The 24,836-nt window shown below is 39.7% G+C and overlaps 1 protein-coding gene across 2 annotated transcripts in view; it reads right to left on the reverse strand.

The window, feature by feature from the left end:
* Positions 1–13,590: 13,590 nt before the first annotated feature.
* The window catches only part of Kif20b (kinesin family member 20B), a 51,892-nt gene continuing 40,646 nt past the window's right edge, over positions 13,591–24,836 (reverse strand). For both annotated transcript variants that reach the window (XM_052186799.1, XM_052186798.1), the window contains exons 26-32: positions 24,449–24,625; positions 22,140–22,250; positions 20,295–20,492; positions 17,665–17,766; positions 17,159–17,306; positions 15,506–15,648; positions 13,591–13,835 (exon numbers count right to left, since the gene is read on the reverse strand). In XM_052186799.1, coding sequence (XP_052042759.1) covers positions 13,758–13,835; positions 15,506–15,648; positions 17,159–17,306; positions 17,665–17,766; positions 20,295–20,492; positions 22,140–22,250; positions 24,449–24,625 — 957 coding nt within the window. In that variant the 3' untranslated portion in view covers positions 13,591–13,757. The remainder of the gene's footprint in view (positions 13,836–15,505; positions 15,649–17,158; positions 17,307–17,664; positions 17,767–20,294; positions 20,493–22,139; positions 22,251–24,448; positions 24,626–24,836) is intronic.

Here is a 24,836-nt window from a genome sequence, read left to right on the forward strand (position 1 = left end):
TTCTGTGTGCCCAAGAAGAATGTGCATTCTACTGGGTAGACTGCTTTGTATGTGCCTGTTAACTATATTTGATCTGAAGTATATTACTGGGTAGATTATTCTGCCCATGTCTCTTAACTGTATTTGATCTAAAGTATATCCCAAGCACTGTGGTTACTTTCAATACTTTGATCTTCTTATGGTAGAGTATAGAGAGTTACAGTGTCAGATACTGTGAAGATTACTGCACACTACTTTACCCATGATTTTCATATTTTCACGGTGTTTTTCTACCACTGTCTCATGTGCCGTCATCTGAGCTTGAAGGGATCTCTTTACTATTTCCTCTAAGATGTGTCTAGTGATGATAAATGCCCTTGAAGTTTGTCTAGAAAAGCCTTTTCCATTCATATCTTGAAGGGTTTTTTTCAATATTTCTAATGTATTATCCTACCCCGTTGAAGTAGAAAATCAAGGCAACAAGCAAATAGTGGAAAAAATTCTGCACAAGGCAGACTATGAACAGAAATGGCGTCAGGGGTTGAGCCAGGACAATACATACACTCACTTCACCTGCAAGACCCCAACTCCTAAAGTGTCCATGACTTGCTGGTAGTCTATTAGTCTATTAAGTAATCAACCCATAAATGAATCAGGCCATTCGTGAGGTCAGAGCTATCATGATATATATATGGAACTGAGACTTTAATACACAAGCTGTGAAGAGACATTTAAATGTAACAAAATAAGATGGAGACAAAGCATCCGGAAGTACACCCATGTGTCTCCTGCAGGGTCCTGTATACTTCTTTCCTTCCCTCCTGCAGAAAAAGACTAAACTCTGTCTTTTCTCAATTTTGTGAAGCTGGTCTGAATATAAGGAAATAAAATGAAACTTCTCTCTCTGTGGCTAACTGTCCCAGGAGACAGAGCAGTCTTGGTTATTCTGAGCTTCTTATGAGGTAAGACAGAAACCACCTCACAGAGACATCCTGAAATGTGGATAGTAAAATACCTAATAATTTTTTCCTCCCCTGTGGGAGAATAATGTCAGGTCTCTAACTGCTTTCAATTTCACAATACCAGTTGTACACAGAATGGGGTTCCCTGGGACAGCTAAGAATAAAGGGAAATGCTAGGTGAATTTGTAGCCCATCTGGAATCCCAGTACTTGGGAGGCAGAGAGGATTCGTGAAGCAAGCTTTACTCCTAGCTATTCCAGGGAAGATGGAAATGCACGCTTCAAAGTGTACTCCAAGCGTCCAAACTGCCACATGCACTCACTAACCTCATAGACCACCCAGCACCCACAGAAGTCACAGGCTGGGGCCATCTTCTCCATACTGAGCTAAGCCAGCCTGGGAAAGTAATTAATACCGGTAATGTAAAAATGTTCTTTTTCACATAACCATGGGTGTTCCTGCTTTATACCTTTCTAGGGCACCTCTGTTTCTGAGCTGAATTCTGAACTTGATATTTTGTTTGTTTGTTTTGTTTTGTTTTGCTTTGTTTTGAGAGAAGGTCTCACTCTGTTACCCAGGAGAGACTGGTACACAACCGATATAGCCTATACCACCCAAGCTGGCCTTGAACTCTTGGCAATCCTTCTGCTTTGGTCTTCTGAGTACTGGGAGTTTAGACATTACACTTGGCATAATCTTTGTATTATAGACAAATTAGTGTGTTTTTTCTCCATCTTACTGATACAGAAACAAACAAACAAAGGATGGAAAAAGGACTGGCCATTATAAGTTGTCAAAAGATGAACCCAAATGGTTACCTGGGAATTGTCAATCTCTGAATCATAAGGGAAATGTAGTAAACTGAACTGTTGCTGTATCTTTCAAAATATTAAGGGAAGAGGCAAATAGGCCTCATAAAAGAAGATAGCAATGGAGGGGCTGAAAGATAACCAGAGTTTGAATGGCTCAGGAAGAGAGACAATGAAAGTAAGGGAGGGAGGGAAGGGGGAAGGAGGGGAGGCAGGGAGGCAGGAGGAAGAGGAGGGAGGGAGGAAAGGGAGGGAAGGGGGGAAGGAGGGGCCAAAAGAGGGAAAGATCAAGAGAAGGAAGGAAGAAGGAGTGGAGAATCCCACAGAGCAAGGAATAGCAAGAATGTGATGAGTAAATAAGAATAATGACCAAAGGAACCTGGAGACTTTAGACCTACAAGTTATCACATTGTTAGATGGCTGATTTTAAGAATGGTGAATGTGAAAGAGAACGTGTGTGTGTGTGTGTGTGTGTGTGTGTGTGTGTGTGTCTGTGTGTGTGTGTGTGTGTGTGTCTGTGTGTCTGTGTGTCTGGTGTAGGGGAGTGGATTGTGCCTGTGCATTCACAGGAGCCAAAAGAACATGTGCCCACAGCTGCTTCTATCACTTTGCACCTATTCTCAAGACACAGGGTCTCTCCCTGAACCTGGGGTTTGTGGTTTTTCTGCTAGGCTGCAAGTTACCAAGTCCCAGCCATCCTGCTAGCTGTGCCTTCCTTAGAGCCAGGGTTACAAGTGTTCACAGGACCATACCTGGCTGTTATGTGAGTGCTGGGCTCCAAACTCTGCTCTTCAAGACTGCGCACCAAATGCTCCTGACCACTGAGCTATCTCTCTAGCCCACAAAGAATGTTTCTTGAGACAAATATTTCCTGAGATAATCATCCTAAGGTTGAGCTAAGGTGTGGTGTTTTTCTAGAAAATCAAACCAAACATTTAAACCAATCACATAAAAACACAGATTAAAAATAAGAAAAGGAATCACCTGCTGATAAGTGTCAGAAAATAATTTTTAAAAAACAAGGTTTGTGGAAAGGAACAAAAAATTATGAGTTGAGTCCAGTGTTTGCACATCTATTTTTTAAGCTGTAAGCAATAAAATCTTAATACAAAGTAAATCTTAATAAATAATAGATATTATTACCTCTACACAAAATTTAGCTCACCTACCAAATATATAGGTGAGTTTTTTCTCAGTAACCCCCCCTTCACACTATGTAATATATTGTTCTACTTATAATAAACAATCAAAAACATGTGTGTCAGGCAAGTAAATGAAGTAAATAATTCAGAAAGACATGTGTAGGAAATATGTAAATTCCTTTGGCTTTTTCCAAGTACAACAGCAGCGTCCCCTAGGTCATTCATGAGGCAGAACCCCATCTGGTAGAAGCCCTGAGGATAGGGATACAATTCTATCTTTTATTACAGAAACATCCTACTTTTTTATCATGGCTTTATACTGTGACACCATATGCTGACTCTCTCTATAGGTAGGTAGATAGATAGATAGATAGATAGATAGATAGATAGATAGATAGATAGATATGTATATGTATATATATTCTTCCCTCCATCCCTCCCATTGAGAACGAGTTTTCCAGTTCTATGAACAGCCCATGTATTTGGTGAAATACTCCTGAGGTGGACCAGGGAATAGCTATTATTTTGACTATTCTGTTCGTTGAATACTCATAGAAAATACCATTCTGGCTAATCAAAATGTAGAACTCTGTGTGAGGTGGCTCATGCCCATCATCCCAGCTACTAAGAAAGCTGAGGTAAGAGGGTCTCAAGTCTGAAGCCAGCCTACATGACCACTCAGCAAGAGCCTGTCATAAAATGAATTTTTTAGAGGTCTGTTTCTATAGCTGGCTGGTGGAGCGCTGCCCCCAACCCCCAGTTTGATCTTGCATGCTGAAAACTTAGACATCTTTTTTTAACTAAGCCGCTTGTCAACACTCCACTGCCATTGCTATTTCACTTCCAATTTTTACTCAATTGTCATTTGCATTTGTCAACAGCAGTGATCGATGAGCCCTGACTTCCATTCCCTGAAGAATCGAAGGCTGTGTCAAGGAGGGTAACGGGGCAGCTTCCATTTTCACACACGGTTCTGTTAAAACAACAAAAATTCTCTCTGTAATAAGGTGAAATGTTAAAATGTACATTTTGGCCCAGAAGTGTCAATAGGGGCAGAAGTGTTTGGCAGATGGCCTCGTATTTACTGTCAGGCATTTAATTCATGCTGTTTAGGAATAACAACAGCAGTAAGCAAGGATGTTGAGCTTCCAAACTCTAAGCTTCATCTAAAGGGTTTGCTTGGCTACAAAGGCCAGCATCAAAATTCAACATTACAAACGTACTTACAGTAGTAACTCCCCAGTGATGGATCTATTAGGAAATAACTTATCCCCAAACAATGAGATTAATTAACAGCAGCTTTCCTGTTTCCTTACAAGTTCAGACCTAGACAGTCTTCCCTGGCATAGGAGTGGTCACAAAGGAGGGACCCTACCTGGCCTCTCTGGTATCCTGTTACAATAGCCTTTGTCTTCATGTTTGTCAGCTTAGGGAGAATTAATGATGGCAGATGCACCTGCAAGCATCCTGTTCCCAGGGGGATGGGGCAAGAAGAATGAACAGGGAAGCAAGGGAGAAAAAGTTCTAGTGTGAAAAGTTTTGCCATTTTATATGATTTTCCCCCCACCTACATAGTGTTAGCTGACTCCATTTACAAAGTGGGGGAGGGGCGGGACTTGCATTTGTGTGTTTTACTTTTATGCTAGAGGTAAGCAAAAGAGACAGGAAACTAGCACTCACAACCAAGTACTTGAGATCAAAACTGACCCACATTGTTACCCACACATGCTTCTTAGGTTCATAAGGAACAGAGTCTTAAGCTAATTAGTTTATTTGTACTAATGCTGGTTGCTAGCTTCAGAATTCTTGAGGTAATCATATTTTCATGTTTTCTATTGCATAATACATGAGCAATGATATTCTTCACGTTTCCATGGTCTGTTTCATCAAAATGAGCTAAAACAAGAACTGATGATTATATAGATCCCAGTTCTGGCAATTGAGTGAATAAGACTTATTTTAGCCAAACTAATTTTAAAATTAGTTCCTAGAATAGTCCTCAGTAGTAACAAGAATTACCTGGTATGGAAAGAAATAGTATTGAAGATAATTTTTTACCTTCCTTCCTGTAGTTTTGCCCTGTTGGTATGTTACATAAATTAGAATTGGTTCAAATGCAGAGTCAGAAAACAGACTGTGGGAACTGGTCCAGCAAACAGTGTTCTGTCTCCATCTGGTGGATGATGTTAAGGCTGCAATGTCAGCTGACAGTTTGCTCCTTCCTGGTCTAGTCAATGAGCAAGGCCAGGATTAAAACTTGCTTTGTGGGGTCAACAATGGGGTGATAAATAAAAATCCTTGCCTGACAAGCTGGGTTCTATCTCCAGATCCCACCAGACGTCTTCTCTGGGTCATATAGTCACACACACAAGCATACAATAATAAAATGGAATTTTTAAACTTGGTTTAAGTAACCTGCTTCTTTCTCACCTTACTTTTTCCCAGCTGATTAGAGATATACTTAATACTGGTGTATCAGACACATAGATGATAATATTGAGATCACAACATATCCAAGATGCATAAACCATTATAGTTTATGTTTCATGAGCACATGCCTTATTTTATATATATTTTATATTTTAGGATATTTTTATTTTATATTGTATATATTATATTTATTTTATATATTTTATATTCTAGGAGATATTTCAAATTCAAATGGTCACTATTATCAAGTCAGTTTTGATCACTCAGTCTTTATCATGACATATGCATGACTGCTATAAAATTTGTATTTTACCATATATATGATTTTATGTATTAAAAAGATAGTTGGCATTAGACAGTTCTGAATACTATGAGAACCTAAAAAATTAATTTATCATTAAATTAATGAAAAGGAAGATGTGATTTATGTTTACAACATACATAAATGTTGGAGAATTCATATCCAGAACGTAGAGTTCAGGAGATTCAAACAGATAATAAGAGGACTGTGGAGATGGCTCAGCAGCTAAGAGCACTGCTTCCTTTTCCAGAATACCAGGGTTTGATTCCCAGCACCCAGATGGCAGTTAACAACTGTCTGTAACTACTCTCAGTGGACCAGACAACCTTTTCTGGCCCCAAGGACACTGAGACACAGACATACATACAGGGGAAAACATCCCATACACATAACAATAAATTATAATTTTTAAGCTAATAAGAGTTTGAAAGACAGGCTGTCATGAGGCTGTTAAAGTGGGTCTGTGGGTAAAGGTACTTGCCAGGCAAGCCTGGGGTCCTGGGTTTAACTGTCAAAGCCCATGCAAAGGTGGAAGGGAAATACTGAATCCACAAAATGGTTCTTACACTTTCATGTGTGTTCATATCAAACACACACACACACACACACACACACACACACACCAAGCATACACATACATACATATATATACATATATACATACAGCATGCACATACACAATAATAAAATACTATCAGTAATCAAAGCACTACAAATAAAAAAAAAACACAATATATAATCTGAAACATGTTCAGAATATCTAAAACCAAAAAGACAATACTAACCCATGCTGAGCTAATGCCACGACCATATTCCACTGGTAAAGATGAAATTTGGTACAATCGTCCTGGGAAAGTGTCCAGTGGTAGTTGTTAAATTTGAGCAATGTTATGCCTTAGCGATTTCAACTTCTAGGTATGTCTACAGATATGCAGAGAATGTTTATTTGGCAGCATCGCTTATAAATACTGAAAGAAACCTAGATGCCTAAAAGCCTCCTCATGGTAGAATGGATCAGTCATGCTATACACTCATATGATGTAATACTGTAATAAAACTAAAAAGATATAACTTTTTAGAACAAATGTAGGTTTACCCAGATGAAGTCCAGCAGTGAATGCACATAGTTTCAGGCATTCTTGGTACTGGAAATCAAAATAGCGATTATCTTTAGATGAGAGAGAGAGAGAAAAAGAGAGAGAGAAAGAGAGAGAGAGAGAGAGAGAGAGAGAGAAAGGTTGGGCATTGGTAATTTTATACATTTTATTTTTTTAAACCAAGGTGCTACTCAGAATTTTGTAAATAACAACAACAATAACAACAACAACAATAATAATGATGATGATAATAGATAAACAAGTATTCTTCACATTCTCACCTTAGGTAGGGCAGCATTAATCTAAGAGCTATGCACCTCTGAACTTCACCTGTCACTCACTGAATGATCTAGTTACAAAGCAGATTTTTATCAAATAGTCTAAGAGAGGGTCCACAAAACTCTATATTTCTTGAAAACTCCAAGATGAGCCAGTGAGATGGTTCAGCTAGAAGAGCCGCTTGGTCCCAGCCCCGATGACATGACTTCCAGTTCCACGTCCTACAAGGGGACAGGCATGGACCAACTCCTTAGAGCTGTCCTTACAGAGGACATATACATCTGCACACACACACACACACACACACACACACACACACACACACTACTGCAAAGTGAGGGTGACCCTGGTCCATCACCACACTTGGAGTACTGAAGCCCTGGGGCAGAGCTTTCCTGTTATAGGAAAAGTAAGGTATCGCAAGTTATCGAGTATCACTAACAGCTGCAGTTTAATGATATTTTAGATTTAAAAAAAATACTGTTGGGACCTTTCTCTTGCTTAGTCAGAATTTGCTCTTAAACATAATCCCATATGTTTATGTTTACTAAAATAAATAGCTAGTAGATGTACAATGCACAAGCTATACATCAAGAGCACTGTCAACACTCCCTCTTAATTCAGGATGCCAAAATATGTCAGGAAAGATGGCTTGGTAATGAACACAAGATGTTTGGCACTGTCCAGGATAAGCTGCACTTAGCAACTGGCATCTCTTCTGGATTGTCAACTGCAGTGGCTGGCAAACTTTCTACATAGGGCCAGATGGTAAATATTTTAAGCCTTGCAGACCATAGGGTTTCTATCATAACCGCTCAGTTCTGCCAGTGCAGCACAAAAGGCGCTACAGACAATATGTACATGATTGAGCCTATGGGGGGAGGGGCTAATAGATCCCTTAGTCTACTAGACATCATCAGTAATGATACATAGTTTATCTGCAGTTTCCATATAGTTTTAAGAAACCATCCTAGTCAAATAGTGATCCAGATGTATAATTACATCCTTTGGGAAGCTAAGGAAGGACAGGCAGGAGAATGGTGTGTTGTAAGCCACGCTGGCTGAGCTACCTAGTGAGATTCTGCCTCAAGATGAGGAAAGGAGAAGAAATTAGAGTGGAGGAGAGCAGAGCAGAGTGGAAGGGGGCATAACAGGAACGGGGATGGAGAAAGGATGAGATTAAGCTGTACCTCAACCGTGACATTTTTATGTTTTTTTCATAGCTATTCACTGTCAAATAATTTCATCAATGGCAAACAATGGGCAAGAATTCCAAAGTAAATCATAAACCGAAGTGTCAACACAGGGAGAATCTTGTTCTATAATTTTCATCCTCCTTGTGGGATGCTGGCCTATCTGCCCTATCACTTCACAAGATTAGCAACTACCAATCATTGTATTGCCAAACTGGCACAGAAATCAATTATATGAATTTAAATTCCATATAGCACTTAATCACATTGAGTTTGCACTATAAAATTCATTTATTTTACATGGATCTATACGAATAGAAGATACGGCCAAAAAATGTAAATGAACTTTTAAATTTAGGCAGACGTAATGGTGCATGCCTTTAATCTCAGCATGTGGGAGGCAAAGGCAGGCAGATCTCTGTAAATTGGGGTCAGCTTGCTCTACATAGTAAACAAGGACTATGTAGAAGAGACACAGTGTCAAAACAAACATAAATACATACATACAAAACCATACAAAAAAGACTACAGTTGGAAGGTAATCCACTTATTGGTCATACTATTTTACTGTACACACAAAATTTGGCTATGTTAGCTCAGCCCTCCCAAAATGCTGTCTTTTAAGAAAGAGGTCTCAGGCCGCAGGGTCAGGAATTACTCTTCCTCAACTCATTTTGGTCTCTTCTGGGGGTTGGTAGAAGAAAAGCAGGGAGGAGAAAAGGTCTTGTGAGCTGGAAGGCAGAGAGGGTGATTCTGTCCCAGGATTGAAGTGTGCAGAGCACCTGGTCTTAATATCCTGCTGGGTGGGCTGCCTGCTTTGTGGGCTGCCTGCTGGGCTCCTGTGGAGAAAGCTCCCTGGCCTAAAAGCTCATTGTAGCTGATTCCACCTGACCTGCTGGAGACATTTGTCTCGCAGAGAGCCTCCCATTGTAGGAAGGGCAGACAAAAGAATTGCTATCCCAACAATGAGATTCAGTCCAGGGGATGCCTGCCTGAGTTCTTTTAAATCTCTAGCCTGATAAGGATACTGACTTAGAAACTTAACCTGGGTAGGGTGGATGTCAACCAGAGATGCCTGGATCTCTGGACCCAGAGTCTCAGAGGTACCAGAGCTGCTGGATAGTGGAAGGAGGGACAGAGGGACTGTCCTGCAGTGCAACACAGGGAGGCAAGGGAAAGGGAGGTAGAGGGTGGACTGGGTGTGGCCAGAGTGTGCTGAGGAAACAAATCTCCTCTGTGGCCTTTTCTAGGGCTATGAGGTCAGCAATAGGACCATCCTCAGGGCATCCATCATCACTGTCATCTGATGGGGAAGGCAAAGTGTTCTTGGTGGGACACAGCTTAGAGGGACCCAAGCACAGGCTGATAGCAGCTAAAATGAGCAGAAAATGGAGGAAAGGGGTTGCTTTCCTCCCTGGCTCTCTCAGTAGGTGAAATGGGTGACTTGAGGCCACATATTGGGGTTGTAGATGTCTCCTGCTACCTACCTTCCAGGGGCCTGCCGCAAGGCCTCTTTCCAAAAGAAAATAGCCTCTGGGTCAGTTTCATGCCTCCTTGAGTTTTGAGTAGTGCTAGTAGCCCTGATCTAGGATTTCTTTAGATGAGACGAAGGGTTTTCCATGATAAAGGTTGGAAATGCCAAGGCCTAAAGTGAACCATGGCCAGTGGCATCATGGGAGATTCTTCAAAGTCAGCCACAAGCCTGCCTGTAAATTTCAGAGAAACTGGTGACCACCCTAAGGCTTTTAAGTGGCCATTGCAATCTGGATTTTTTTTTTTTAGGAGAGAAAAAGATAGGTGTTATGGCTGACATGTAAGGGGTCCAGGCAGAGGGCTGGTGGCCTTGTACCAAAGCCTAGGAGTCACTTGGGCCAGAAAATGTTAGTTGCCCCCTTACTGTACCCTTGAGATAGCATAAATCTAAAAGACAAAAGACTGCTCGCCCTCCTCACAGGGAGGTAAGAAGAGGGTGGGACTGATACCTCTGTCCTGTGCCAGCTGGCAGCCTCTGCCCCGCACTGTGGCTCCGTTCAGGCTCTGCTTCTCACCTGTTGTGGCTCAGGTGGTCAGAGGTCCAGACTGGCAGATCCTGAGAGAAGTGAGGCAGGAGCAGCCAGGAGCAGAGACCCCAGGTGGCTGTGAGGGTGGGAAGAATTTTTATTGGAAATAGAGTCTTCTCTCAAACAATCCCAACCAGTTTCCCCCATCCTCCACTCCTCCCAACTAGCCCCACCCTCACTCTCCCCCCACATCCACTCCCCCTCCATTTCCCTTCACAAAAGAGCGGGCCTCCAAGGGACAACAACCAAGTATGACCAAAAAAAAAGTTACAAGACAAGGCAAAAGCCCTCATATCAAGGCTGGACAAGGTGACCCAATAGCAGGAACAGTCCCAAGAACAGGCAAAAGAATCAGAGACACACCTGCTCCCACTGTTAGGAGTCCTGCAAAAGCACTAAGTTAACAGACCCGTTCAGGTCCATGCTCGGCGCTTCAGTCTCTGTAAGTCCACATGAACCCTACTTAGTTGCTTTGGTGACCCATGCTCTTCTGGTGTCCTCCTTCCTCTGATTTCTATAATCTTCCCTCCTTCACTTCTGCGGGGTTCCCCTAGCTACAATGGGAGGGGCCCAGTGGAGTGTCTTTAGAACAACAGAATTGATCAGCCCCTTTTTTCCCCCATTTTTTTTTATATTTAACTTTTTTTCTCTCTTGTACTTTAAACTTCCAGGAATGGTAGCTCATGCTGGAACTCTTAGGCAATCTGCCAAGTTCAACCTCAGCTCCAAGCATGGGCTGTCTGGCCATTCTATTCCATTCTACAAATGACAACAGCGCACTCTTTGTTTGGGATACCCAAATAGGCCTTACTGTGAATAATGAGGAGCAACTGTCTTTCTGGAACTCACAATGAACACACATTAATGCTCATAGTAGTTAGGTTTGGAATACAACTGCTTTGATGAAAATAATCCCTAAAGATAATATTTCTCCCAAATAAAGCACTGAAAATATTTTTTTTCTTACTGGAATGGTTATAACAATCAATTAAGCAATGTTTAAAAACAAAGAAACTGTAGTTTTAGATGTTTAAATGTGCTTACATTTAAAAAGCCTCAGCAGGCAACAATTTTGAGGTTTCTGCGCATTTATGAGCTATTAGTGTTTGTGTTAGAGTGTTTGTGTGGCTATTAGTTCAACACACACACACATTAGATATATCACAACAGAAGAAAACCTCAGATCCAAGCTTAAAGTTTCTTTTTTAGAAAAGCAGTTTAGACTTTGACTCTCTCCTCTCTCTCTCCTCTCCCCCCTCCCCTCTCTCTCTTTCTCTCTCTCATCTAAGTCTCTACTTCTAATATTTTCTTTTCCAAGAAGAAAAAAAAGGTCCAATCCTTGCATTTTATGAAACAGAGCTATTCTAATGAAGTCCAAGGGTCCTTCCTAAACACACGCTTCAGCAAATAAATCGCCGTGCATACCGACTCCCCAAATCCTAGCTACAGGTAAAGTAGACATGTAAAATTAGTAAAACCTCCTAACCCAGTCGAAATGAAAAATGCCAGGGCTGGCGAGATAGCTCAGAGATTAAGAGAATTTTCCTGGGTTCAATTCCCAGTACCCACATGAAGGCTCACATCTTTAACTCTAGTTCCAGAAACTCTGACACACTCTTCTGGCCTCTGAAGGCACCAGGAAAAATGTGGTAAACATGTGTGTAAGCACCCACACACATAATTTTTTTCCTTTATTCACTTTACTTGCTAATTTTTGGCACCCTAATTTTTGGTTGTTTCTTTGGAGTCACCCACCTTCTCTCACCTGAGCATCCAGGGGATCCTTCATAAAGACACTCCATGAAGACGAAGTCTGGGTGGTCCTAAGTTTTTCACTGCACATTGTCCAGCTGTAGATCTCTGCTGACTCCCATCTTCTGCAAGAAGAGACTTCCCTGCCTAATTATGGTTTTCTTCATGTGAACAACATGTAACTTTGAAGTTTAGTTTACTTCAGAAGAGACTTTATATCACTTTGCTCTTGAATCTAAGAATATCCTTTCCCAGGATTTTTTTTTCCTGTGTATTATGTCTTCAGTATTTTAAATTTCTTTATGTAAGTCTCCAAGTTTCTATCAAATGCACTCACAATACGCTCCCACCCTCAGCTCCACCTCACTGTATCCTGCTTGTGGGTCAGGATGTAAGTTCTCAGCTTCTGCTCCAGTGCCATACATGCCTGCTGCCACCGTACTCCCAACCATGATGGTCATGGACTAACCCTCTGAAACTAAAAGCCAGCCCCCAAGTAAATGCTCCATTGGTAAGTTTCCTTCGCCATGCCTCTTCCAATTAGAAAACTAAGACATGTAAAATTACTTACTCTCTTCCCATTTCAAATGTGCAGTCATCTGAGACTAGTCTCATCTCCGATTCCACTTCTGTACCTCAGTTTATCAGCCTTCCACTTTGAGTCTATATTGTGTACCCTCTAGTGCTAACACACAATAACGGGTCTTTGCAAACAACCTACTCATCTTGAATTTTAAGGGCAAAGCTGCTTTTGTTTGCTTTAGAACGTTTGTTATTTTCTTTAATCAAAAAGTACTCTGGGGAGTAATGGTGCAAGCCTTTAATCCTAGGACTTGGGAGGCAGGTGGATCTCTGAGTTTGAGGCCAGCCTGGTCTACAGACAAGTCCTTCACAGAAGCCTGTCTCAGAAATCTTTTTAAAAGTATGATCTAGTTTGCTCCCAGCACCAGGTGGTTTCTATACTTCTTACTGGGCTCCTCCGGGTCCCACTTCCGCTGCCATGCCTGGAATCTACAGCCTCAGGTATAGCTGAGGAGTCAATTGTGATTGTCACCTTCAATGGGGGAAGCTCAGAGCCTGTGTAGCCTGTTGCCTGCACTACCTCACAACCCAGACAGATGGAGCCCTACTCTTATGAGATCAAGCAGTTCCTGAACAATCCTCCCACTCAGCGTGACCTATCCCTGTACAAGGATTTCAGCGAGGCCCAGGACAGGCCTCCCTGCCCTGAAGAGGCCTAGGACATGGCATTGTTCTTTCCCCAATCCCTCACTGAGAACTGGACGTGATCAGGGTACCTACAACTGAGAGCAAGGAGAGGACTTCTCACCCCACAGATTAATAAGACATGAATGCCAAATTAAAGCGCCTACTTTAGACCAATGTGTGTATGTATATTCCGGCGCCATCAATGTGACTACCTGAGCTCAATCTCCAGGACCCAATTGGCAGAAGGGAGAGAATCAACTTCTATCTAGATTCCTACCGGTTCCCCTCTGACCTCTACATGCGTGCCATGATAAGCACACAAGCAAGCAAGCACACATACAATAAAGAAATTAAGAGCCTTATAAAGTATACCAGTGTATTATTGATATATTTATTGAATTAAAGTTATATATAAGACACCAATCTGTACAGAGGTACTTCATACACCATAATATATATATATATATGTAAATTTTAGAACTTAGAATTTACAATGACTGTGAATATAAACTTTACACTGAAACAGTCTGTCTGCCAACACAATTTATTTGGCTGTTCGTGTTCGAAGCCGTCGTTTGAGAATCTGATGATCAGTTTCTTTCACTTTCTGTTCCATTAAAATCTGAAATTAAGAATTTCAGTTTTTCAAACATAGGTAATTAATCACTGACTATAATATATTCGATTTCATTTTTTCTAAACAAATATATGTAAAAGAAAACAGATTTTGTAAAAGATTCATTCAAGATCTAATTCAAGAATTAAAAAGCCTATAGTCTGTACCAAGGCAGATCTAAGCTTGAAATATTTACTAAACTATTTGGACACACATACCTCAAGCCAGTTTTACGTGATCAGCCATCACAGCAGTGGGGGTCTAAGGTTAGAGGAGAGCACACTATATTCAACATGGCAAAGCTACTCTGCAGACATGGGAACCTTCCTTCGATTGAGAGGAGAAACTACACTGCTCAGATGGGAATGTGACTATTAGAACAGTACATGAAACAGACTGTGGTAACTGACACTACATCCTTTCTAGGTGCCTTCTGGTGCCAGCCTTGGGTTTGAGAACTACTACTGCAAAATCAATACTCCGAGTTTTTCTTTGTTACTTTCTTTTCAAATCTCCTATTCTTCTACCTTCACTTTTATCCACTAATCAAATGAGAACTTTTCCTGTAACAGCTCTCATGGGGACAATGAATCAGTGACAACAGCCTCCTTTTCTTAAGAAAGGACTACAGGAAGTCAGGCATGCGGGCACATACCTATGATCCCAGCAACAGGGAGGCTGAGGCAGAAGGAACCTTACAAACTTGAGGACATCCTGGACTACATAGTGAGACCCTATCTAGAAAACAAACAGGACTAGAGAGCTGGCCCAGTGGTTAAGAACACAGCTGCTCTTGCAGAAAACTTGGAGTCAGTTTCTAATACTCACATGGTAGCCCAATACCCTCTGTAACTCCAGTTTCAGGGGTTTCAATGCCCCCTTCTGTCCTTGAAAGGTACTGTACACATGGTGCACATTCCTTGCACACATGGTGCACATTCATACATGCATATGCACAAAATATTCATACACATAAAAAAATTTAAACAAGAAAAAAACAAAAACATGAAGGCTTAAAGAAAAATGAGAGAAAATGGTGAAATATCAATTTTGTATTTCTAACAGGTAAATGAACCCAGACTTAAAAAACTCTTGTAATAATGAGTGCACAGGGAGAATAGATTCTAGAAGTAACTAAATTATTAGTTGTGATCTATTGATGGAAATCTTACTCTGGTAAAAATTTCAAATGTCACTGCATGATGCATGTTTGTATGTGTGTGTATATGTAGGTATGTATGTATGCATGCATGCATATTTATATGTATATATACTATACATTATTGCGGTATTTATATTTAAGTACTATAAGGCTAATGTACCTGAGACCAAAAGTATAACACCTATCTTAAGAGAGCTAAAGAATTTAAGGCCACAGGAGTTGGAGAGATGCCTCAGAGGTTAGAACACTGATGGCTGTCACAAGATCATCCACATGGCAGTTCAAAAATGTGTGTGATGCTAGTTTCACAAGATCCAACATTTTTATGAATTCTACAGGTACTAGCATGTATATGGTATACATATATATATTATCCCAAACACTCAAACATATTAAAAATAAAATGATTTTTAAAAGAAATTTAAAAAATCATAAAATCCAAATTGTTACAAATACTTTGGAATTAGAAAATGTATATAGTTTTATACTGTTAAAAAATAAAATAGTAGCTTACCACTTGGCCAGATATGTTGATGGGAGATGAAATTTCATTTCTGTATAATTTCCGTTTGGCTTTTTTTGGCTGGGACACATTTTCTTTACTTACTTCTACCATTGGTAACTTTGGAGAACTCATTGTTTCAATTATCTTTTTGGCTATAAATAAAAATATTAAGTTCTTATGTTAATTTTCTAACTGCAAAGGTTTGAAATTCTTAAAAAATACATAAAAATCAAGAAGAAAAACAGTACACTATATACCTGGTGACCATGGTGACAAGAAATGACTAGATAATTGATAAACACATCCAATAACATTCAACAGAGAAAGGGAAGAAAAGCAACAAAGTATCACTGAGACTCTAGCACCTTTAATGACTTAGAGGTCTGCCCACCCTGTAAATTAAAAGTAAGGTGCTAAAACCAGGCATATCACACGCGCACACGCACATGCATACTCCCAAAACCTGGGAGGATGAAGCAGGAGAGTTTGAGTTTCAGGCTAGCCTATGCTATACAGGAAGACCTTATCTCAAAAACTCAAAACACTAAATAAACCAAATATATGAATAAAGTAATATGGTAGAAATGCTTTGGTACCCATGTCAAGATGACCATATACATTCCAACTCTCATGTGCATGCACATCTACCACACACCTAATTCACAGTGGATAGATTTTAGGAAACAGATTAGAAATTTTTTTTAATTTTCTGAAGCATTAAAGGCACTAAATCAAGAAACTCTGGCAACCACGTTAGTCTTCACAAAGTACTTTCCGTCTTTTTTCAACCCTGATTCTAGTCTTTCCTTCCCCATCTTCCCCACTTTTGGTCTCCAATTTATCTTACTGCTCTCATTCAGGTAATCCCACAAAACCTCTCTACACACTCCCTCCCTGGAATTTCATGTACACTGTATACTGTTTAAATACTCTATATTCTGCCAGTATTAAAACAATTCCCTGTAATGAATATGCACATATGTATGTATGTATATAGATATTCATAGTACATATTTAAACAAAGGCATATTATACAACATGTCACTGCTCCTCCACAGTCTCTGCATGATTGCCACACTTCAATAATGGACTGTGGTGTGCCAATAAACCCTTCCTCCCCCAAGTTGGTATGGTATGTATGAGTGTGTGTGTGTGTGTGTGTGTGTGTGTGTGTGTGTGTGTGTGTGTGAATAGTTAATATTTACAGTATGTAAAACAAAAACTAAACCACTGCACAATACTAACAGGCATTACCTCCAAAGGGTGGAAGGGTACAGCCCTACATTTCTACACCCATAATCCATTCCATCCCTGAAAAAGCTTTCCCAAAGTTCTGTTGTCATTTTGATTGGCTGTCTTTCTCCTCCAATACTGCCCAAACATTTTATTTTACTTCTGCTATATATTATAATATATAATAAATATGTTACCTTTGTTCTATCTAGATCAGTTACTTAAATGTTAGCTTGTCTACTCCAATAAATAGTAAACATGTAGAAACATTTTTTTATCCAATTCTTCCCACAGTATGACACAGAATAAGACAATGCCTGCCTGCCTGCTTTAAACATTAGACTGACTACACTGTTACGTGTATGTACAACGAGACATTAGAAAGCACTCTGCACATATGAATAAAGGTCATTTAACTATTCCACAAACCTTTTGACTGAAGAATTGTTGGAGAATGTTGCAAGAAGTCTCCAAATTTCTGAAGTGTTCCCTCTCTTTTTTTAGAGGCTATGTTTCCACTAACTGCAGATGCCTTGCTTCGTAAGGCATATCTTTTCTTAGATGATAGACATAAGTCCTAAAAACAAACACTTTGTCACTGAGAATGAAAAGGGTTACAGGGAAACAGTTATGGCCACTGTTAATTAAAGGAATTTGGAATTTAGTTCGTGTATTAAGATTGAGGTCCTAAACAATGGCAGAACAGGCTAACAACTTGTGAGTAAAGTGAACGTATGAAGAAATGACTGCTAATGGGCAATGCTAAAGGTTATATCCCAGTATGAATTACATATGTAAAAAATTTCAACCAGTTGTAATTGGACACAACTGTAATTGGACATAAGAAAATTACTTCTCAAAATCTGACATCTTAAATCTAAGTTCCTGCTTTATCATGTAAACTACAGAAATGGTCAACCAGAGGGAGGGCAAACCTTTTGTTCCTTTTTGATAGAGGAATTTCTATGCTCTGAAACAGGAAACTTTACATTACTTCTGGGTGTCGAATTCTTCTTATTTTCACATTTCACCAAGTCCTACAAGTAATGAATGTAGTAACAGTACTGGTTACTTTATTGATAATAATTTCTTTTGATTCAAGAAGAATGTCCGTAAATGCTACATTACTAATCAGGATAGTTGTTCTTAAACAGGGGCAGCTACTATTCAAATATCAGTAGCAATGTTGGAAGATATTTGGTTGTTTTTGCTAGAGAGAAAGATCTTATTGACAATTAGTGGGTAAAAGCCCAAAATAAAAACCACAAAGCCCAACAAAAAAGAGGCCTCTAGCTTAGAACCATGAGTTGTACTGAGGCTGAGAAACCATGGGTCAACATGTGATCTTAGCAATGGGACTGCCTGAACTCAATGGAGAGTCTTCAAGAACATTTCACCTGAACTTTATGTGTTCTACATAATCATTTCCCATCTCCAAAAACATACATGCCTAAGATTTCTCATTGAAATCTGGCAGAATCAGAAGAAAAATAAAATTTCACAAAGGGAAAATAGGGAAATAAGATACCATCCCAGGGCTGGAGAGGTGGTTCATCTCAGCAATTAAGAACAATGACTATAACTATTCTGTAGCTGAGTGTGTTGGCACTGGCCTTTAATTCCAGCACTTAGAAAGCAGAGCCAGGCAGATCTCTGTGAACTCAAGGCCAGCCTGATCTCCACAGTAAGTTCTAACACCCAAGGCGTTCGATGGAAAGAGATGTCAATGTAAAGAGACCCTGTCTCAAGAAAGAAACAGCAAAAATAACACTTGCTCCTTTTTCAAGGACCAAGGTTCAATTTCCCTGCACCCACATGATAGGTAATAACTTTCTGTGACTCCAGCTACAGAAGACCTAACATCCTCTTCTGGCTTCCATATGGTACACAAACATTTATAGGCCAAACACCCATCCACTTAAAATGAAAACAAATAAATCCTTCTTAAAAAAAAAAAAAAAAAAGAGGCCAGGTGGCAGTGGCGGTGGTGGTGGCAGTGGCGGTGCACCGGGAGGCAGAGGCAGAGGCAGGCAGATTTCTGAGTTCGGGGCCAGCCTAGTCTACAGACTGAGTTCCAGAACAGCCAGGGCTATATAGAAAAACCCTGTATCGAAACAACAACAACAAAAAGGGGGGGAAAAAAAACTTGACATAGGATGAAGCATTTCAGAGCAGGGGTGTATTCAGTGAATGTAACTGCTGCTCTTTTAGCTCTAGTCACAAGAATACATGAAGTGAGGAAAGGACAAGGAGAGCAGCAGAGGAGAGATCTCAACCAAACATCAGAATCCAAGTTACCAAGTAGAAGGCACAAGGTCATAAGCAAACTGCATGAGGGGCTTAACAGTAATCGTGGGAAGCAAATAAGGAAAGATTTATTTGCAAGGCTGGACCATCACATTTGGAGGGCTCAGTAAAGAGCTTCTGGGAGTGTTTAATGGAATAGAATGTAGTACTGTTGAACAGATTTTTCACAGGGGCCCAAGAGCTGACTTATTACAACAGTGAAGATGTAATGATATCAGATAAAATTTTCACATTTCACCATTATAAAACTATAGCATCAGAAACTCTTTTCTGAGATATAAATGAACATCTACAAGGTGGGTTGCGGGGAGGGGGGGGGATTGCATTTTAACTTTCTTCTTAATAGTAGAAGGAAAAGATGTACCAATGAAATGACAATGTAGTAGAGATGATAAAATTTAAATATTAATAGTATTTAAAATGTGCTTCCCATTGGTGGGAAAAACATTAAAAACCTAAATACTCAAGGCACTCTATGTATCACAGGGAAGCTATGCTCAACAATGTCCAGTCAGGGTTACCAGACAGACAGACAGGCAGGCAGAGAGAGAGAGAGACAGACAGAAATATAACTACTATTTTTGTTCTTTCACCAACGTGAAAATATATTACTCTTTAAAGAAGTAAAAGAAAATTGGGGAAAGGTTTTTCCAGACATGTTAAGCTTAAAACAAGTAACTTTAAAAGTAAATATAATTATTTATTATATACCTCCCAGAGAAAGAGAGAAAAAGAAGCATCTTTAAAAGCACTAATGCATTGCTTCAGAGAACTAAGGATCAGAAGGTTTATGGGACTCTCCACATTAATGTGGCTAAGATGCAATACAAAGCCCAGCAGCCCAACATCCGGAAGCCGCGCTAACAAGTTGTAAAAGCTTTTAAACAACCACTACAGGAAGGTCCGAATTCTAATACTGGCTGATGGAAAAGAATTTATTTTCCAAACTTCCCATGACCATGAAGACTTAAGATTTTAGTTAAATGACATCAAGCAAGCTTGTCTTTCAGTCTCTCTTAATTTCTGTATCAGACATTTCCCATCCCAGTGGAGGTGATGTAACTAGTTTGGAACACACTAGTATGCTGAAATAGGTGTCTGGTAAAATCCAGCATCATGTGACCTACTTCAGATGAAACATGTAAGGAATAAACAAATGAGCACAGCTTTCTGAGGACCACGCAGCTCCGGTCTCTAAAGTGAGTTCTTAGGAACAGAACTGGGCAGCAGGCATAGCTCACTATCCATGACTACTGACCTCCTCCACATCACCACTCTTCCTCTTCCGTGCCTTGGAGATCTTAATGGTGACTGGTGTGGCACACCCAGGGTGCTTCACTGCCATTTTGTTTGGCTGCAAAGGTGTAAACTGAATCTCCAATTCAGGTTTTGGAAATCGAGTACTTTGTACATTTTCTGTTGACACATCACAAGAGTCAAGAACTACAGATCCGTCCTACAACAATATAAAAATGGGAGAAGGTATCACTTACTTTTGTAATGTGGATCTATAAATCACACAGAATCAATTTTCTAAAACGCTGTTTAAGATGATGACCTGAGAAAGATAAAGGACTATGTTGGGCACCAACACAAACAGACCGACATATCTACACTCTCCAGGTTATACATGGTATATTAAAATGGGAGAAAATAGGATCATGGTTCACTTCCTAATACCAACAAGTAAGTTGGAAGCAATTTAAGAGACTAGCATTGCCCAAATTCTCATGAACCTAAGAGAGAGAGAGGTAAAAGTTTACTGGATCTTAAAACCCACTAAGACAGAAACACCCAAGGAAAATTTTGGTATTTTAAGCATGCACCCCAATTATAACAAATGTAATCTAGCAACAAGTTCCCTATAGCTTTCTTCATTTAGGTAAAGAGTCTTTCATTCTCCGTCCTTTGAGTGATTTCTGTGGCTACTGAAGATTACAAGAGAACATGGTTCTAAAGAGCACAATTGCCCACCCACCCCCCATTGCTTTCCGGACACTTCACTACTGAAACGTCCCTAACCCAGGTCCAGCCACTAGCTTGGGCACTATGCAAAACGTGTCTCTCGGCCTTTCAGCCTCAGTGATGATACCAATCTCACAATGACAGTAAACAGACACAGAAGAGAATGCCAAACTTGATTCTTCTAAAACTACAAAATAGACAGTAACTGCTGAAATTATTAATAGGAAACTGGAACTAAGAGATTTTAGGACAAGCTATGAAGTCTATGGGGAAAGTCCTGTTCCATCATATATGAGCAGCAAGCGGAAGAGCAGGACTGTTGTCACGCTCCTGTGCTCTCTACTCCAGCCTACAGCATCCCAAGCAAGCGGCTCCTTCTATCCTTCTGATGATAAAACTACTCTCTACTGGAGGAACTTCTCTCCAATATTCCTGACTCCATGCAAATGACAATCATGTCTCATTTCTGTTTGTGCCCTTAAGTATTTCTCAAAATTCCCAATGCTGAGTAAGCTTGATACATTTTTTAAATAATTGAAATATTTTAGGTAGTATAGAATATTATTTATGTACTTCATAATCCAAACTGAGGAAGTCTGCTTAAATACAAAACCCTAAACCCAATGGAGTTCATTCTAAGAGCTTGATGGGAGTTATAATAAATACAATTTCAATACAAAGTATAGTGACAACGAATATTGACCTTTATCTTTTACGGAATCTATTTCTGACCATCAAGTTTATTTTTATGAACATTTTAAGGAGGAAGCAAAAGTCCATAAGATGACCTGAGCTTCATCCCCACAGGCTGCAGAAGAACAGAGTCAACTCCCAAGTTGTTCCTTGGCCTCCACATGCACCATGTGGCAGACATACTGCCTGACCCCCTTCCCTCTGCCCCCAAAAGAAAAATTACCAAGAAACTAAAATAGAAATAAGTAAGTAAATAAAAGACAGATGTAATTCTGGAATCTACTTTCTCAAGAGCCTCTAATTTTCCTTCACATATATCAGCATATACATAGTTATGTAGCAAGGTCCCTACAATACTTGATTACATTATACTTGTAATTATATTTGCTGATGATTCCTAGCAGGTAAAGAGAGCAAAGAACTGGCTGTATTACTGAACACCAACCTCTGCTGTATTCCTAGACATTTCAAACCTTGTTGACTGAGGTTCAGTTTCAATTCCACCAAGGTCAACTGAATCATTATTTTCAGGCTTGAGATTCATGCTTTGGTTTTCCTAAAACAAGAAAGCATTAAATAAGAAAATCATTTTTAATCTGAAAAAACAATACCATATAAAATTTTAAAGATGAAGCCGTGCGCAGACTGATTATTAAAGGTGCAGACTCCCGTAAACCACTTTTCATTCCCTCAGCATTCTCATCTTTAGACCCAGGAAAGGCTGGGCAACATAACAGCCTCTTCTCAGTCAGTTGGAGACAAAATCTGAAAGATTGAACCTGCTTGCCATTTACTTTTTTATAACTGTCTAGTTAAATTTGGAAGAATCACTTTTAGCTGGGCATGGTGCAATCATGCATTCAGGAGGATGCAAAGGAGAGTCATGAGTTCAAGGTCACAAGAAGACCCTGCCTTTAAAAGCAAAAAGCAAAGGGATGGACAGGTGGTTCAGCAGGGAGAATCTACTGGATTTCAGCTATCACAACCTGAATTCAATCTATGAAACCCAGAGTGGGAAGAAAGAACTGAGCCTAAATGTTATCTTCTGACCTATGTAGCTGAGTGTGGGCATGTCTGCATGCCTTCTTCTCTGTTCTATTTTCTTAACAAAGTGACAGACTAGGTTATGTTAAATGACATACTCTCTACTTAGTTGGAACTTTGAATCCCAATTTTGAAAGAATAATTTTTGAAAACCTAGAGGTAGGTTAGCAGGATGGCTTAGCAAGTGAAGACGCATGCCGCCAGGCAAGCCATGTCAGACTGACCCTGAGTTGGATCCTGTGACCTACACAGTAGAAGACAAAACCCAATTCCTTATGTTTCTGCTCTGACCTCCAGAAACATGCTGCGGTCTATATGCGCACACACACACACACAGACACACACACACACACACACACAAAATATATGTAAAAAAATAAAAATAAAGCAAGAAATCTAGAGGCAGATTAGTAAAGCAACTGCAACATTAAGAATAGAAAAAAAAAATAGTATCTAAATCTTTTCTTACAAACCAGTCTTCATGCTGCTTTCCTTTGAGATAGGGCCTATTCCAAAACACTACTTATGTGACTCATAAAGAAATATGACATGGGCTGAAGAGATGGCTCAGTGGTTAAGAGCATTGACTGCTCTTCCAAAGGTCCAGAGTTCAAATCCCAGCAACCACATGGTGGCTCACAACCATCCGTAACAAGATCTGACTCCCTCTTCTGTAGTGTCTGAAGACATCTACAGTGTACTTACATATAATAAATAAATATTTTTTAAAAAGCTTATATAAAAAAAAGAAATAAGACATGTTTTAACTTAATAAATTCCAATATTTATCATAGCACAGTCATGCAAATGTGCCCATGTCATCTCCTTAATATTGGCAAGTAACAGAGATTCTACTTTGCATTCATATGGAGAGAGAAACTCCCAAGCACTGTCTTCCTTTGTAATAAGAACTGTACTTAACTAACTTGATGATGCTAAGAAGACAGTGTTCACTATTTTATTGATTGGTTTATTTGTTTTTGAGACAGTCTTGCTCTGCAGCCCTGCCAGGCCTGGAACCTGCTATGTAAACCAGGCTAGCCTCAAACTCAACACAGATCTACTTCCATCTGTCTCCCAAGCTTCAAATATAAGGATGTGCTGCTATCTATAAAAGACAAGCTCCCCGCTTAGGATTTCCAACACCAATTAACAAAGTAATTGCTTTGCTAACTCCTGATGCCTCTCTATCACTATACTTACTTTAAAAATATTTTATATCTTCACATACAAAAATTAAGGGTGGGACAGAATGAGTGCATTGGTGGTGATCCCTTTATTCCTAGCAGGTATATCTCTACAAGTTCCATGACAGCTAGAGCTATATTGAGAACGACCACCTCAAATTTTTTAATTAATTAACTAAATTTAATTAAGGGTGGGTCTAATTATATAAGACTTACCAAAACTTGATGCTGAACCACCTTTCTACATTTTCAAGATAGATTAAGATAATCCTAAATTATAGACTTTTAATTACTTAAATCTGGGAAGAATGAAAAGTATCAAGAGAAGTTATGTTTTAGTCATTGACTAATCAATTATAATAATAAACTCTAAAAAAAAAAAATCAAAAACCATGAAAAATATCCAAAACACTACAGCGTTTGGTTTCTCTCTGATGTACTGAGTGTATAGAGCTGAGAAGTAATTGTGAGGATGCCTTATGTTCAGCAATGGTTGGGAAAGAAAGAGGAAGTATCCACTCACCGTCCCCATGCGCTCTGCGGCGGCCTTCCTTAGTTCCTCGATTTCTTCATCCTTCTGCTGGCAGCTGGAGAGCAGAGCCTTCATCTGCTCCTCTACAGCTGTGACCAGCTGGTCCCGCTCTTCTCTCCACTTCTGAAGCTCACTAGTTTTCTCTGTCAGCTGTGCTGTCAGTGTTTCCTGGTCAACAAGCACAAAAGACACACACTGATGTGCAATGACACAGGTATGAAATGCCAGAATGGAACCCATTACCTAGTTTCCCAACCTAAAAAACTAACTAAAAAATCAAACATAACTCTTCATAATCTAAGAAGATACTATTTTATTAAATTTAACACATGAATAATATATATATTATACATTCATGTGTGAATAAAATGCTTATAAA

This window comes from Apodemus sylvaticus, chromosome 1 (assembly GCF_947179515.1).
Source record: "Apodemus sylvaticus chromosome 1, mApoSyl1.1, whole genome shotgun sequence".
In the NCBI taxonomy this organism is placed as follows: Eukaryota; Metazoa; Chordata; class Mammalia; order Rodentia; family Muridae; genus Apodemus; species Apodemus sylvaticus.